This window comes from Taudactylus pleione, unplaced genomic scaffold (assembly GCF_031769625.1).
Source record: "Taudactylus pleione unplaced genomic scaffold, aTauple2 ptg000609l, whole genome shotgun sequence".
In the NCBI taxonomy this organism is placed as follows: domain Eukaryota; kingdom Metazoa; phylum Chordata; class Amphibia; order Anura; family Myobatrachidae; genus Taudactylus; species Taudactylus pleione.
Window position 1 is genome coordinate 14,117,130 of NW_028285011.1, and position 16,777 is coordinate 14,133,906.

General features: G+C 44.4%; 1 protein-coding gene across 1 annotated transcript; it reads right to left on the reverse strand.

The window, feature by feature from the left end:
• Positions 1 to 202: 202 nt before the first annotated feature.
• On the reverse strand, positions 203 to 15,662 carry PDCL3 (phosducin like 3). Its single transcript, XM_088454188.1, has 7 exons — positions 15,575 to 15,662; positions 15,446 to 15,490; positions 13,915 to 14,038; positions 6,869 to 6,959; positions 6,017 to 6,160; positions 4,570 to 4,778; positions 203 to 4,276 (listed from the first exon to the last, which is right to left on the reverse strand). Exons 2-7 carry the CDS (start codon positions 15,449 to 15,451, stop codon positions 4,134 to 4,136), a joined length of 717 nt encoding a protein of 238 aa, XP_088310314.1. The 5' UTR covers positions 15,452 to 15,490; positions 15,575 to 15,662; the 3' UTR covers positions 203 to 4,133.
• Between the last annotated feature and the right edge of the window lie 1,115 nt (positions 15,663 to 16,777).

Below are 16,777 nucleotides of genomic sequence, written 5' to 3' on the forward strand. Positions count from 1 at the left end.
TTTGCTGTGTCAATAATTATCCCTACTGTCTCCACAGATAGAAATCTATAAAACATGACCTGTTAGTGGTACCTTGAGGATAGTGTTTGGCAACCCCTGATTTAGACCATATAAGGGAGGGATATTGTATGGCAAAAAAACCAGTAATTTAGTGTCCATAAGTTCACGTACAAATGGTAAAGTAAAAATTCAACACACTTTATTGTATATAAAAAAAAAAAAAAAAAAAAGTTTACAGGTCTGGTTAGCATTTTTCCTTTAGTAACTCTTTACAGTCAATTATAACTTTAGTTAGATATCATGGCAGGAAATAGAACAGAGAACAGTTAGGTCACACTACTGTGCTGTATAACCAGGAATGATTGTAGTTAGTGACAGATGGCTCGGTCATCTGCCATCGTATGACTTTGCAAAGTGTGTTGGTAGCTCCAAATGAAATGTAAAATTGTTTGTTATAACAACAATCCGTTTAACAATATTTACCTATTTCGGTGTTAAATATGGTGTTATCTTTAGCTACTAACACAATCTGCATTACCGCCGATTATTCTTTATTTTATTAATATACAAACCACCACCCCATGCCAAGAACTCCAATCACTGCTGTGTGCAAGAGTTTTTCACAGGCAACTATCTTACCTGGGCAAAAAACAACAGTTATAGTAACTCTGTGATTGGTCCTTCTGCATACATTCTATCTCTTGGCTTGCCTGTAGCAGCCCGTGTCAAGGGGAGGTGCAACTTTGTGTTCTATTTTATGTAGGTGGTAGTTCAGCTTTTAGATCAATTGTCATTAGACTTAAAAGAAAATTTGAACGCAGACGTAGTGGTATTAATATTACCGTGAAATTGATTCTAAACAAAATGGTCAAATTGTTGAGTACATCTAGATCTAACAAACGTATCATTATATAAAACAGGCTTTCAAATTGTAAAGGTGCGTACACAACGATTTCTTGAATGATTTAACTATAACGACATCGTTATCGCTAAATTGTTTAGAAAAATCGTTCATTTTTTGAGGGTGAATGATGAAAGATAATTGTCCATGCGCGCTCCCGTTTGTAGTTCATCGTCCATTCTGACTGTCCAACATAACGATTTTCGCTCAGAAAATCGTTCATGTTGTACAGAATGAACGATGTCCATTCACTGTATGCATGATTAAAAAAAATCGTTCATGAAAATCTTTGACAAAATTGTTCATTAATTTAGTAACAAACGATTTTTGTAAAAGATTTTTCAAGGGAAAATCTGAACGAAAATCGTTCGTTACTAAAATTGTTATGTGTGTACGCACCTTAAGTAGAATTAACTCATTAATGTGTTTTTTTTTTAATTGCATTGAATTTGTAATAAAATTACACCAAATCACAAATTTTCAGCTTTTCGGAGTTTGGCTAGTGTTTGATTACTGAAATCAGTCAGTGATAAATAATAGTGGTAGCACAGTGACAACAGTAAAAATAAATACGTTGTAGGCAAAGGATTATTACACGCTTTATATTGGAGGAGCTTATTTTCCCAGTTTTCTTCAATTATTTAGTACAATATATAGGTATGAGACATTCATGATACTGAGCATTATTAGTTTAATACATTAGAATGCATTATAAAGTATGATGTTTGGCTTGATCAAGTAATATCACTTAAAGGGATTCTCCAATCCATCAATATTTAGATTCCCCATACACCCTTTTATAAACCACTTTGGGGGGGAATTAAAATAGTTGCAGTAAATTTATTGTGGCTTGTTGATCAGTCATCAGGATTTTTTTTTCGCCTACCCAAGGCAGTTGGAAAACAAATACCTGTTAATGAGCCACGTTATCGCGATCGTGGCCGTAAAAACACCTAAGTCGTAACCTTTTCAGGGATTCTGTGTGTGTGTTCGTCCAAAAGTAGATTTTTTTTTTTGCGCCAAAAAAAATGACGCAAATTGAATGGCACAAAAAAAAAAAAAAAAAAAAAAGACAATGCGAAAAACTCTAATTTTTCACAACCGGAAAGAAATAAAGTCGAAGCTAATTGAATTCCCCCCTATATGTATGTTTTTCCCCTGAATTCAAAAAAAGTTAATAGATGCTGTTATTCAGTGATAACATAATACACATAGGGCACACAGGACAGCGTGGGCTAATATACCGTGGGATATCCAGCAAGGGAAGGGAAACCTTGCTTGTTTAGGCTCGCACCCCACAGCGCACAAACAACATTGCTGCCGCTTTTTTTCAGCACAATGGCACCTCATGCCGGACTGAATCAATCTTATAGATAGGATTACCAAGGGTCTCCTCCTACAGTACTAAACACTGTAATGTAGAGGGAAATGGAAGTGGCAGTGTAGCTGAACATAGAGGTCATTTTAAATGACAAAATTCTTATGACCGAGTAAATTATGGTAAAGTCAAGTCCTAAGTTGCAGTAAAACTATAGTACATTTTAGTGATTCAGGGAGCCCAATGGCGATGCAGGTCTAGCAAAGGATGAGATAACCGATATGTCTACAGGGAACTGCAGGAGAGGCCAGGTCAGAACATGTCAATATTGTACTCATTACTGGAAGCTATGGTGACAACAAATAATAAATCAGTTTAATTAAAAAAGGGGTCTCTGTAGAGTGGAGTGTGACAAATAATAATGGGTGGTGAAACCCTCTAAAACAAACACATTTGTCAGACATAGAAGCACATTTTCCAGCACAACACAAACAGACCTATGAGGTATACCCTTTACTATATATAACATATATAATTTTGTTTTCAGTAAATGTTAATTATGTAGAGCAGACAGATTCCAAGTGTTATAGTTTAATATAATGCACTAAATAAATCATGTTAATTTTCAAATGTTTAGTGTACTGTATATTCTTTTATACACAAATATCCTGACAGCAGTATGAGTAAAGTTAGTTGTTGGCCTCATTGTACAAGTGGGAGCAGCACTTTACAATAAAAATAAATAATGAAACCACTACAAAGCATTGTTGCAGTGACTTGTGATTGGTTCCTGGCCCTTGTCACTGGATCTTATCATTGGCTGGGTGAGTTATAGTCATTTACACTTGTAACAGTTTATTAGCTGTACCACGGCTTATTTCACAGGCTTAACAATTATGAAATTGAATCAGTCAGTGTTGCCAGTGGAATTCGCTTTATACTAACAATGCAAGGCCCAAGTAAACAAAACATTTTTTTGATAGCCCACTAGATGCAGTTTTAGGCAGCCCCACTCTACATTCAGGGGTGATAATGGCACAATAGTTGGCCTTGTCCCAATTAAGCTATATTCATCCAAGATATAGGGTGAATTTCAATTAGCTACGGTAAAAGCTTTGGGCTTGATTCAGGTTGGATCTGAAGGCTATGGACGCATGCAACCAGTCGATGTTTGAGCTCTGCTCATGCATCGCAATGCGCAAGCAGGCCGCAGCACTGGGTATGCGACCTCAGTGTAACACTGAAATGATCGACAGCGAGTGCCGTTTGCGGGTGGACAGGAGAGGCGGTCAAAGGAACACAGGCATGCCTGTGCGTTTAAACGCCATTACAGAGGCGTGCATAATTAAGCCCCAATGATGGCATACGCAGCCTGAGCTCTGCATGACGACAGGAAGCTTCGCAGGTAGTGCGGCATGGTTAAATTAAGCTAATTAAACATTTCTAAGTGCATCATTAATAATTAGGGGGAGGGGAAGGGGTGGTGTCCCAGGTGTTCTGAACCAAGTCCACACGGTTGTACCTTAAAATAGGGGGATTTTCACAAATTTTTCACCTGATCAAGGGCTGCGGAAAAAAAAAAATTAAAAAAATGTGCGTTAATTCCTATAGAGAGTTGATGCGGGTTAATTTACACAGCTAATTTGATATAGAACAATTTTTACCTGGTCACATTAAGTTGCATTAACCTGTGTAAACAGGATATTGTGGCTAGTTGAAATCCCCCCCATAGATTGTATCATTCTTTATCAATAATAGGGGTTTTATTTTCAAGTGGTATGTATAGCAATCCTCCTTACTGAAACCCCTCATTTCCAACCTCAACACAGACAAAAGAGCACTTAGCTTCAGAGCAGATAATCATTTTGAAATCTATTAAAAAAAAAAAAAGACAAACATAAAAATCATTGAAAATCAGTCCTCATCTGAATCACTTTCTTTGTTTGTGGCAAATGAACTCCTGATTGAAGTTAGTAGCTGGTCTTGGATTTGTTGTCGGGGGTTTTCCTCAAGCTCTGTCTTGATGGCACCAGACTCAGATAACTTCCATTCTAATTCTACAATAACATCAGAGATTGCTTAGTCACCAAACATAGTAGATGTAAATTATGTATGTTCTTAAAAAAATAAATACCAACATAACATATATTTGGCTATTTATTTCACTACTGCAGTTCATACCTTCACTGAGCCCACATTATATTTATTTATACAATGATAAAATATTGAGGAGCAACAATGTTCCTAGCAAATTTCTGGGCAAATCTAAGGTTTTACATTACACAACATGCTACGATACCACTAAACCCCCATATCGCTGGTTGATACCTCTCCCCCACTGTTCACTTACCATCTAGGGTTAGATTCATGCCACCAAATACTAGCGGTCCTATGAACTGGGCACGAATTTCACCTTCACGGTAAACAAAAATAGTGGGTAGGTTCTTGTCAGGATAGTTTGGTATGCACGTTGTAGAAATGGACTTCAGGAATTTCACATCTTTAAACCTTCTGGCAAGCATAGCCAAGTGCTGGTTTATCAAAGTGCAAAGCGGAATTCTAGAAATAAAAATATAACGGAATTTTACCAATTGGTAGAGGAGTTTCAAACAGTTGAAAAGGGGGAAGTTGCGCAGACAGGTATGATAAAATGTGTCATCGTTCACATGTTCTGAATTGGCTATCAGGAATCTACTGTCGACATTTAAACCATGTCAACATTTTGAAGAGGCGAGAGATCTGTGACCATACACTACACAGTCAAAGTATATGAAAACTTGATCACCACACCCATAAGTACTAGGTTGATAATCTCATTCCAAAACCTTGGGCATTAATATGGAGTTGATCCACCTTCTGCTGCTAAATCATCCTCTACTCTTTAGGGAAGGCTTTATAATAGATTGTGGATAATTCGCTGAAGGAATCTCCATCCAACGAGCATTAGTGAGAACATGCACGGATGTTGTGCGATAAAGTCCGCCTTGCAGTTGGTTCCACTTAATTCCCAAAAGGTTTTTGATGGAAGCTCAAAATTCTCTAGGATGCCATTATATACCCTAACATTTACATGTTCTTTTATTGAAAGGAAGTGGTAAAGGACAAACCATAAAAACAGCCCCAGTATTATTCCTTCTCCACCATCTTTTCAGTTGGCAGTACACATTTGGCATGAAACATTCTCATACCATGTGGCAGATCCATATTAAAGCTGTAAGCTTCATTTATGCACAGAGGAGAAATGAGTCATACAAACTAATGACAAGGGGCATTCACATACTTTTGGCCACGTAGTGTATATATTTAATACACCAGGACTACGCACACACACACTTACAAATTTAGGTTGCCCTTACTGTGAAACTTCATGTGCCCCATACATATATTATACACATATACATGTTTTTGAGAGCGAATTCACTGAGGATCACTCACGCCAATCTCTGACAGGATGTGAAATGTTTGAGATTCTATGAAAATCTCTAAACAACTTCACAGTAAGCAATCCATCTTGGGTTATCAGCCATTTAAGCAGTAACCGATTCCCTGTGGCAGTCTTAATTGGCATAATGTGGTCAAAGAGATTATGTGTGTGTATCCTCACGAAGCATTCTCTTATACTACCTGCAACCACTGTCTGGCCAAGTACGTCCTTTAGTTTCTCCTGGTTTCCAGGCGTAACCACCAGCATGAGCTGGTGGTAAATTAGTTCAAACTGATGTTTCAGTTTGAATTCATTTAAGAAAGCTTTTACAGAAGTATAATGGGATTAGTTATTATAATAGTTAAAGACATACCCTTGTTTGTAAAGATGTAAAATCACCCAAAGATCTTTGCTAGCGTTTGTCACTTCTTGCACATAGTCTTGTCCAGAAATCTCCACCACTTCCCCAAATACATTCTTTAGCTGAGTTGCCTGCCACTGAGCCATCCTTTGCTGCCTGGAAGAATCACACATCAGAATACAGACAATATATTGTTATGCAAACATGTTTATTTCAGTCTTTCATGTCCAGCATGCAGTGTCTCCCCAGCACTGTATAGAGTCTGCAATAAATACCAAGGTCACGATTTAGTGTTTGACTGGAGCCTCCCCCTACAGATAAGACAAAGCTGCCTCATAAGAACCACTTAGTCCAAATTGGAGATTTGGGATGTAGAGGGGACAAAGTATAAATATATGGCAGCGTGCTCTTAATATAAAAACATTTTCTGGGTATAAAAAAGGCCATTTAGCTTACTATAACATATACTAAATTATATTGGGTTTAGTTCCACTTATCTCTCAGCTGTGTGATCTGACGGGTAAGTATTGGTAAATACCAGTGGATGTTTAGTTTGTATCACAGTGAAACTAAACTAAAAATTCTGATGGTGTTTACCATCGTTGATAAATGGGGGCCTAAGTTAGGTGCATAGTCACATGTATTCCATCACACCAAGCACGTGTTTTGTCACTTCAGTGGAAATAGAAGGGGACGCTTTTATTTTAGCATGAATCCCACTCTAGGTTAGACCTATAAAAAGGGGGTGAGAGCTGGAGAGATTGCATGGCCTGTTCTAACACATCAATAACCTACTCCTTTTTCCTGACACATGTATATTTTACATAGCAAAATAAGTATATATGGAATTTGTACACAAGTCACCTGTACAGTTCTATGGCTCTCTCATCTTCTTCACTAAACTCATCCTCGTTGTCCTCCAGCTCTTGTAGAGTCATGTCCTCATATGTTTTCACTAAAATATATATATAAAAAAAAATAAATAAATAAAATATATATATATATATATATATATAAAAAACAGATAGAGATATAATATGAGATATGGTAAGAACTTACCCTTGTTATCTCTATTTCTACGAAGTCCATAGGGTTCCACAGGATACCTTGGGGTATAGGTGATGACGTCAGGCATCGGGCACCATGGAGTTAAAGCTTTCAGCCTCCCAGGATGCACTAGGGTGCCCCTCCTATACCTCGCCCCCGAGCCAAGGCATCTCAGTTACGTACCCAGCCATAGGAGGAGAAGGAAGAGAGAGAAAAAAAGATCTGGACACACACAAGAATCACATTCTCACCAGAGGGAGACGGAAAAACCGGTGACCAGAGCAAAGCCCATCTGCAGCACAGGTGCGACAGGGCGGGAGTCCTGTGGAACCCTATGGAATTCGTAGAAATAGAGATAACAAAAGGTAAGTTCTTACCATATCTCATATTTTCTACTTCAGGGTCCATAGGGTATCCACAGGATACCTTGGGGATGTCCCAAAGCAGTATCCTTTAAGGGTGGGGACGCTCCTGTGCTGAAAGGAGAATCCGCCGCCCGAAGGAAGCATCCTGAGAGGCAAAGGTGTCAAACGCATAATACCTCACAAAGGTATGGACAGAGGACCACGTAGCAGCCTTGCAGATCTGGATTGCAGAGGCACCACATCGAGCTGCCCACGAAGGACCCACAGACCTAGTGGAATGAGCCCTCACAGAGGATGGAACTGGCAGGCCTTCATGAAGATAAGCTTCTGAAATGGCCATACGGATCCAAGCTGCCAAAGTTTGTTTGGAAGCAGGCCAACCCTTTTTACGGAAGCCATAGAGGACAAACAAGGCGTCAGACTTCCTAAATGAAGAAGTGCGGTCAACATAAGTTCTTAAGGCCCGCACCACATCCAAAGTGGCCTCACCCACTGAAAGACCAGGTGAGTTTAAGGCCGGCACAACAATTTCTTTGTTAATGTGAAACAGGGAAACAACTTTGGGCAAAAATTCAGGACGAGTGCGCAGCACTGCCCTGTTCCCATGAAAAATCAAGAAAGGGGGTCTACAAGAAAGAGCCCCTAAATCAGAAACACGTCTGGCCGAAGCGATGGCCACAAGGAAAACAGTCTTAGCTGTTAGCCATTTAAGGTCCACTGATCCCAGTGGTTCAAACGGCGGTCCCTGGAGAGCCCACAGGACCACAGCCAAATCCCAAGGTGCCACAGGTGGAACAAAGAGTGGCTGAATGCGCAAAACGCCCTGCATAAAGGATTGTAGCAATCCTACGATGGAACCAGACAGACAGGGCAGAAACCTGCACCTTCAAAGAAGCAAGGCGAAGCCCATGGTCCAGTCCCGCTTGTAGGAAGGCTAGCACCCTAGGTGCATAACCTCTCGGTCTACACCACTGGAAGAACGTATGCCACACGCGATGGTATATTCTCGCGGAAGACGGTTTCCGAGCTCTGAGCATGGTTCACACTAAAGAGCTGGAGAAACCCCTGGGACCTTAACACGGCCATCTCAACAGCCACGCCGTCAAAGACAGCCGAGTCAGGTCCGGATGAAGACAGGGACCCTGAGACAGAAGGTCCGGTCGCAGCGGCAACCGTAGAGGAACTGTCCACGGACAGACCCTGAAGGTCTGAGAACCAGTGCAGTCTGGGCAATGCGGGAGCTATCAACAGGAGCGTCCCTCTTTCCTGTTTGAATTTCCGGATTACTCGCGGAAGGGAAACCGGAGGAAAAAGATAAGCGAACCGGAACGTCCACTGGACGGACAGAGCATCCACCAGAGACGCCTTTTCGTCTCTTGTGCGAGACCCGTACACCGGCAACTTGTTGTTGTGCCGGGACGCCATGAGGTCGATCTCTGGAAGACCCCACCTGTCCACCAGCAGTTGAAAGACGTCTGGGTGCAGAGACCATTCCCCCGGATGAACGTCCTGGCGACTGAGAAAGTCCGCCTCCCAATTCAGCACTCCCGGGATAAATACCGCTGATATGGCCGGGAGATTGCGCTCCACCCATACCAGGATGTGGGGCACCTCTACGAGAGCCGCCCGACTTCGGGTTCCTCCCTGCCGATTTATGTAGGCCACGGTGGTAGCGTTGTCTGACTGGACCTGCACTGGGTGACCTCGGAGAACTAGATGTGCCTGCTGGAGAGCATTGAATACCGCGCGGAGCTCCAAAATGTTTATGGGAAGCTCTGCCTCTGCCTGAGTCCACCTGCCCTGGAACAAGTGTGGACCCGAAACTGCTCCCCAGCCCCGAAGACTGGAGTCCGTCGTCAACAGGACCCAATTCGCCACCCAGAACGGATGACCCTTGTTGAGATGGGTCGTCTGCAACCACCAGGCTAGGGACAGGCGAACCTCCGGAGTGAGCACTATAGTCTGGGATTTTAGAGACTGAGGCAGTCCATTCCATTTGGACAGGATCCGGTGGCTCTGCAGACAACTGCGCACCCTCAAGGCAGAGATCTTTTCCCCCGTCACAAAGATCCTCTGCTGACCGGAGTCCAATAAGGCTCCGAGGTGCAGAATCCGCTGAGACGGGATCAGTGTGGACTTCTGCCAGTTTATCAACCAGCCGTGCCGTTGCAGTACCGCAATGGTCAGGTCCAAGTGGCGCAGAAGGAGCTCTGGAGATCCTGTCACCAAGAGAAGGTCGTCCAAGTATGGTAACATGTGGACTCCCTGCAGCCGCAGGAAAGCCGCCATGACCGCCATCACCTTGGTGAAAACACGCGGTGCTGTCACAGGCCAAAAGGCAATGCCCGGAACTGAAAGTGGTCGTTGCGGATTGCAAACCTGAGGAACTGTTGATGGCGCAAAAGAATAGGGACATGCAGGTAAGCGTCCTGTATGTCCAACGACACCATATAGTCCCCAGGTTCCAGCGCCAGAATGATGGACCGCAGGGTCTCCATCCGAAACTTCGGTACCCGCAAAGACTTGTTGAGAGCTTTGAGGTTGAGTACTGGACGATACGACCCATTGGGTTTCTGCACCAAAAAGAGATTGGAATAGAAACCCTGGCCCTTCCGGGAGAATGGAACAGGCACTATAACTCCAGCCTGGAGCATAGTGTGCAAAACTTTCCGCAGTTCCAAGGCTTTGTTCCGGTCTGATGGTAGACCCGTGGTGAAGAATCGAGACGGGGGTCTGTGCCGGAAGGAGAGGGCATACCCGTGAGAAACCACCTCGAGAACCCAAGTGTCCATCGTGGTGACCGACCAACACTGGGCGAACTGCATCAGGCGGCCTCCCACTTTGGGATCCCCCAAAGGGAGGCCTGGACAGTCAGGCCGCAGGCTTGTCATCTGGCTTAGGAGCCGGACGCCTGGTACTCCAGGCCTGCTTCCGGGGCTTGGCTGATTTTTTGGGGCCAGCCTGTCGGGGAAAGGATTGTGATTTAGGCCTACCCTGGGCCCTGTAAGGCCGAAAGGACGACATACCTGAGCTGGACGGAACTGCAGCAGACGGGAGACATGCTGATTTGGCTGCCGCCAGCGTGGCCACAATTTTGGCCAGATTTGGACCAAATAGCACTTCTCCGTTAAAGGGCAAGGCTTCCAGGCCCTTTTTGGAATCAGCGTCCGCCTTCCAAGATCGCAACCATAACGTGCGACGAGCCGCCACAGCAGCCGAAGAAATCTGTGAGGTTAGGGTACTGATATCCAAAGCAGCTTCATTAATGTAAGTGGCCGAATCCCTGAGATTGCCTATCAACTCGGTCTGTTCAGCCGAAATCGAAGGACGCCTCTAACGTATCTGCCCAGCGCTCCATAGCTCTGGCAACCCAACAAATGGCCATAGCCGGCCTAGCTGCCCCCCCCGCAAGGGAATAAACGGACTTTAGGCAGATTTCCACCTTACGGTCCATGGCATCCTTTAAGGAGGACATGGAGGGCATGGGCAACGTGGCACTTCCACCAGGCGTGTTATATGGGAATTCACCTGTGGCGGAGATTCCCACTTGGCAAAATAATTGTCCGCAAACGGGATACGCCACTGCTAAACGCCTTTGAGGCTGATACCGTTTGCCTGGCTGTTTCCACGCTTCCTCTAGGTGGTCCACTAATTGCCCTGAAAGAGGAAACACTGTGGCATCTCCCTTAACATCCTTGAAAAAGGCGTATTTGGATTTTGATACCGGAGGCTCCTCATCCTCAATAACTAAAGCAGTACGAACTGCACGAATAAGGCCAGGTATATAAACCTTAGACTTAGCTTCCGACTCTTTAGGACGGGGAGGTTCCGGGTCAGAAAGATCCAGAATCTCCCCATCATCGGACGTCCCGTCGTCATCCTCATAAGGAGCAGACAGAGACGCCACCGGCCGCTTGTGAGGCCGCATCACAGACTCCCCTTGCAACACTTCTGACAAATGCTGTACAGAGCTTGTTAACGAATTAACCCATGCAGGCTCATGAGAGACCTGAGGAGGGGAAATAGGGAGACTGTGGGGTACCATCAATTGTCTCGGGAAACCCTGCATGGGTGACGACACCACTGACTGCTGGGACAATCCCATCTGAGTGAAGGCAGGCTGTGGAGCTAACTGGCCCACGCGGGTTGTAAGCGCTTTGGCGAAACAAGCACAGGGTGGCTCCTGTACCGGCGCCGTGACCGTAATCGGCCGCGTCAATGAATAACACTTCCGACATAGCCCCTCCGCGCTACCGTCCCCCTCCGCTATAGGTACCTTGCATGTAGTACATAAAAGCTGGAGAGGAAAGTCACTTTCAGACATAATGTTAAGTATGTGACCCCTCTCACTGATACTCGTTAGTATAGTGTGAGACCACCCTGCAAGCACTGCACCGCAAGGGCTTTAGCAGAAAGATCAGGGACAGTGAAATGCTGACAGAAGAAAATGAAAGTACAGGCAGCAGACACTAGCATAGGTCACATACAATGCAAAGAAATCAATTCCTGCACTATCAGCGCTGATCCTCAACTACGCAGACACAGAGCCTGGTAGGACACAGCGCTGCATACACAGACCTTAATCCAATGGAGGAGAGGTATGCAGGGGGACCCAGACCACGATGCCACCATTCATCAGCGTCCAGCAGCGCTCACCATGCTTCTTCCAAAGATGGCCATCGAGGAGCAGAGAGGACGCCGGCCTGGGGGAGGAGCGCTGACACAGGACCAGTCAGCTAGAGCAGAGAGGGCTGTGTGCAGCGGTGAAGGCGCCGGCTGTGAGACAGGGATGGCGCGCTCCCCTGGCATGCATTTAACCCCTGGGACGCCGCAGCGCTACCGCTCTGCCGCGGTCCGCTGCTCCAGGGGGATACTGGAAGCGCAGGTTAGTACCTGGCTCCACGCTGCAGCCAGTCCCCAGGGAGCCCCCTGCCTGGGGACTTAGGACCATGTTCAGCAGGGTCCCACCGCGGGACCCTGCTGCTTACCTTGTAGTCCCCCTTGGATCCGGCCATGGTCCCAAACATCTGGGGTCACCGCTAGCTGTGACCCCAGATGGATACCAGCATCCCCGGATCGGTACCGGCGTTCTGGTACCGGCGGGGGTGTAGGGAAGACAGCATGGATGTCAGGACTGACTGTCCATGCTGTACTTCCAGATGTGCAGCCACAGCTGCAAAGACGAAAACTTCAGGGGCTCTTCATGGCCCCCCTCTAACAGGTGCATCCGACTCCGGCCAGGCACCAAACTAAACTGAGATCCCTTGGCGGGGGCGGGGTATAGGAGGGGGACCCTAGTGCATCCTGGGAGGCTGAAAGCTTTAACTCTATGGTGCCCGATGCCTGACGTCATCACCTATACCCCAAGGTATCCTGTGGATACCCTATGGACCCTGAAGTAGAAATACATATACAAAAAGGTGTGGCACTCAAAACTCAAATTAAATAGTCCACAGGCTGGAGTAGTTTAACAACATTTCAGTAACCTGAAGACAGTTGGAAATACTGAAACGTTGTTAATCTACTCCAGCCTGTGGACTAATTTAGAGTGCCACACCTTTGCCCATTTGTATCCATATTTGTGAGGGCACCAACCACAGATATATCTTATTGATGGGAATCCGGGACCGATATATATCTATATTTAAATAAAATGAATGAAGGTCTCAAAATAAAACTCAATGGGTTTGATTCAATGCAACGCGAATTTAATAGCGCCGGGAATGACCTCCCGGAGCTATTCAATTCAGCGCGCTGCTAAGCCCAACTAAGGTTCTCTTCTCACATTCCTCCTGGTATGCGAGCAGAAATCCAACAAAACTACAGGCGCCATGCTGTTTTCTGACCTTAGCATGGTGGAAACAGCATCGCGCCAGGAAGTTTAAATCGGAGAATGCCTCTTCTTGCGCCTAAACACCCTGTTTAAAAGGCGCAAGAACCGGCATTCCCCTGAACCTAGTGGCGCGCATAATTCAATAGCTCCGGGAACTCATTCCCGGCGCTATTCAATTCGCGTTGAATTGAATCGAGCACAATGTTTGATAACTGACAGTCAGAGCTGTACAGAATGCAGAGTTAGACACAACACAACAATACTTTTGTGGTACTTTGTACATTGTTCCATCTTCCACTGACTATCAGTAATCTACATGCAAACATCAATGTCCAGAAATCAAAAGCAGTTTCTCAGTAATCTTGTATTTGCTTGGTTCATATATACTTTTTAAAATAAATTGTTATTTTCCCTACAATTGATGGGATACTGACACATCATTAGTTACTTTAAGGGTATCAAGAGAGAGCTCAAACAGTTTTTGACTGCCCCTTATGGAAACACTCTGTTGCAAGTCACATGCAATCACCCCAGGCACTACAATGAAGCCAGAAAAAAAAAAAAAAATACAACATTTTCCAGTTATTCATTTTAAGGGAAAAGTACATGTAAAAGGTGATGCCATACATGCAGGGTATTTTTTCTCTTTTTTCCCCAGCACTCACCAACTGACTGTAGCTTAAATATTTGGGCTTCTTCTTCCTCTTCTTCCTCCTTTGGCGTCTCCTTGGGAGGAAGGATGCCTTTTTTACGCAGGATATCATTCCATTCTGTGTCTGCATTGGGGTCCTAAAATAAAAAAGGATTTCTTATGTGCAAGGTTTACCCAAGTGCAAACATAATACCAGCAAATAAGGGGAGGTCAGCACAATGCTAAAATTGTGACAATGTACATCTAGAAGTATGATTACAAAAAAAAAACAAAAACAAAGGAAGAAGAGGAAATCACGATTGTTAGTTTAATATTGGAGTACAGGCATATTTTCTGCACCACTATTTAGCACATAAACACAAGTGGTAACAAGCAGGAGCCTCTCTACACTCAGGGGTCTATTCATAACGCAGTGAAGTGTCCGGTTTATCTGAAAACAGGGCTCCTCTCTGCTTTGTGCGATTCATTTAGCTTGTTACCATGGAGTAGCTTATTTCTCCAGCGGTGAACCTGCTCCGTGTCTATATCGCATCACCATACTTTAACATGGTGAGTGCGATTCATAAACAAACAGAAAGATAGGCTTGCCATTCCTCTGCTTGTACCGCATTCGCCATTTCAGAATGGCATAGTGAGCTTCTCCTGAATTAGGCAGAACTTGCCTGTTCTTGAGCCTGGTCCTATCATGTTGTTGCTTCTCCCCTTTATTATCCCATGAGCCATTGCTGCCTGTTCAGACAGGAGCCGCCAATGAGGAGATCAAAACGGCGCATGCACAAAACAGTAATGAACATAATAAGACCAGACCGCCACACCAGGACATACTGCATCACTTCACAATACTGGTCAGGGTACATGAATAGCTACTTACCAAAGCTATAGATTGCATCAAACTGATACAATCTATAGTGATCAGTAACAATTCTGTATCGCAGATCTACATGAATAGACCTCCTGTCTAGTGTCGCCTACGATATCTGGTGGCATCTTATAAATAAATGCAGATGATAGGCATCACTGATTTCTATACTTCTGAAACAGTGACACAGGCCTCACATACAGCAACACAAGCCAGAAGAAAATGTACACTACTACATTCTTTATACATAAAATTACCAACTTATTTTCAAACGCAATGAGATCTTGGTATGTGAAATGTATTGCAAATAAAAATACTACTTTAAAATACATCAGTCACTATTCAATTATTAGAACAAATGTAAAAAAAAAAATAATAATAAAAAAAAAAAAATATATATATATATATATATATATATATATATTTTTTTTTTAAGAGCTTTGAAATATATATATATATAAAATAATAATAATAATAATAATAATAATAATAATTCAAAGCTCTTGAAAAAAAAACAAATAAAAAAAAAAACACCCCACACCATTGCATATAATGCAATATATTTATCATCATCCTCAGCAGTCTGAAAGCGGCACCAGGAATGCTCTGGTGGATGACATGTTCGGGGCTTGCTGTGGGGAGATGTCACTAAGCACTAATGATACAGCACTGTGGGCACACTCACCTGCATGATGTCGGGTCCTGGGCACGACCTTAGCGCTGCCTCACCCTGCGGAGACACAGACAGGGCACACACTCAGTAACACCACACACCAGGACATCGCTAATAATCTGATTATAAATCACACGTTACCTGGGATCCTGAGACAGATCACACAAACACACAACGTGAGAGCAGGAGGAGGAAGCTATTTTCTGTTACACCAGCTGCCGCTTCCTGTCCCTCACTATCTCCTTATAAGGAAGCTGTGGCAGGGCCTCCTGTGTGACTGTGTGTGACGGGGGCACTGGGCTGTGCCAGTGTGTTCATTCTACAGCTGTGTGTGCTCTATAGCAATCTATACACACTATAACCTGTGTGATTGAACAAACTTAAAGCTTGAGCACCAATGGTTAAAATAGTAGCTTGTATGAAAGTTATGCAGTGCATACCAATATGGACACTTTCAGTCAGTCCCAGCTTGTGTTTATTATATGGACAGCACAGTGGCATAAGCAGTATCTTCACTCTTGCAGGGACTCCTGTGGTCAGTAGACCATGCATGCACGGCTGCCATTGCTGAGGAGGGTACCGGAGGAACCCTCTCCCGGTAAGAGCACAACGTTCTCTTCAGATGGTGTTAGCTGTGGGGGCCAAACTTTGGAATGCGTAAATCTGACAGCATTGCAACGCCCATAGGGGCCCATTTATTAATGATCGCATTTTACAATGTGATCAGGGCATCCAGTACCGCCCATGATCGCATTGCAAAATGCGATCATACCGGCTGAATGTATGTACCGGCACATGCAGGGAGACAGGCTCTGAAAGGAGCCCGTCCCTGCGATGTGGCCGGAGTGCATGCGGGACTGCTGCGCAGTCTCGCGGACTGCACATGAGCGGCGCCCATTGCTGGCAGAGGGATCTGGAAGATCCCTCTGCCGGCTGAAATGCGGTAAGTACACATAGACTACAGCGGCTAACGCTATCTTCAGATAACGTTAGCTGCTGGGGCCAATATCGATTATTGATACATTTGGCAGCATCGCATCCCCCATATAAACCTATGGGGGAGGCGGCTGCGGGCGGCAATGGAGGGATCGCAGCAGGTATCGGAGATACTGCTGCGGTCCCTCTTTCATACATCCGGGGGATACTTAATATTTGAGGTAAACCCCCGAAAACAGGTGTTTTCGGGGAATTTACCTCAAATTAACTTTGATAAATGGGCCCCATAGAGACCTACGGGGGCTGTGGCTGCTGTCGGAAATGGAGAGACCGCAGCTTATATCGGAGATATCTTTTGCGGGTCCTCCTTCATTCATTAGGGTGATACTAAATATTTGCAGGTATTCC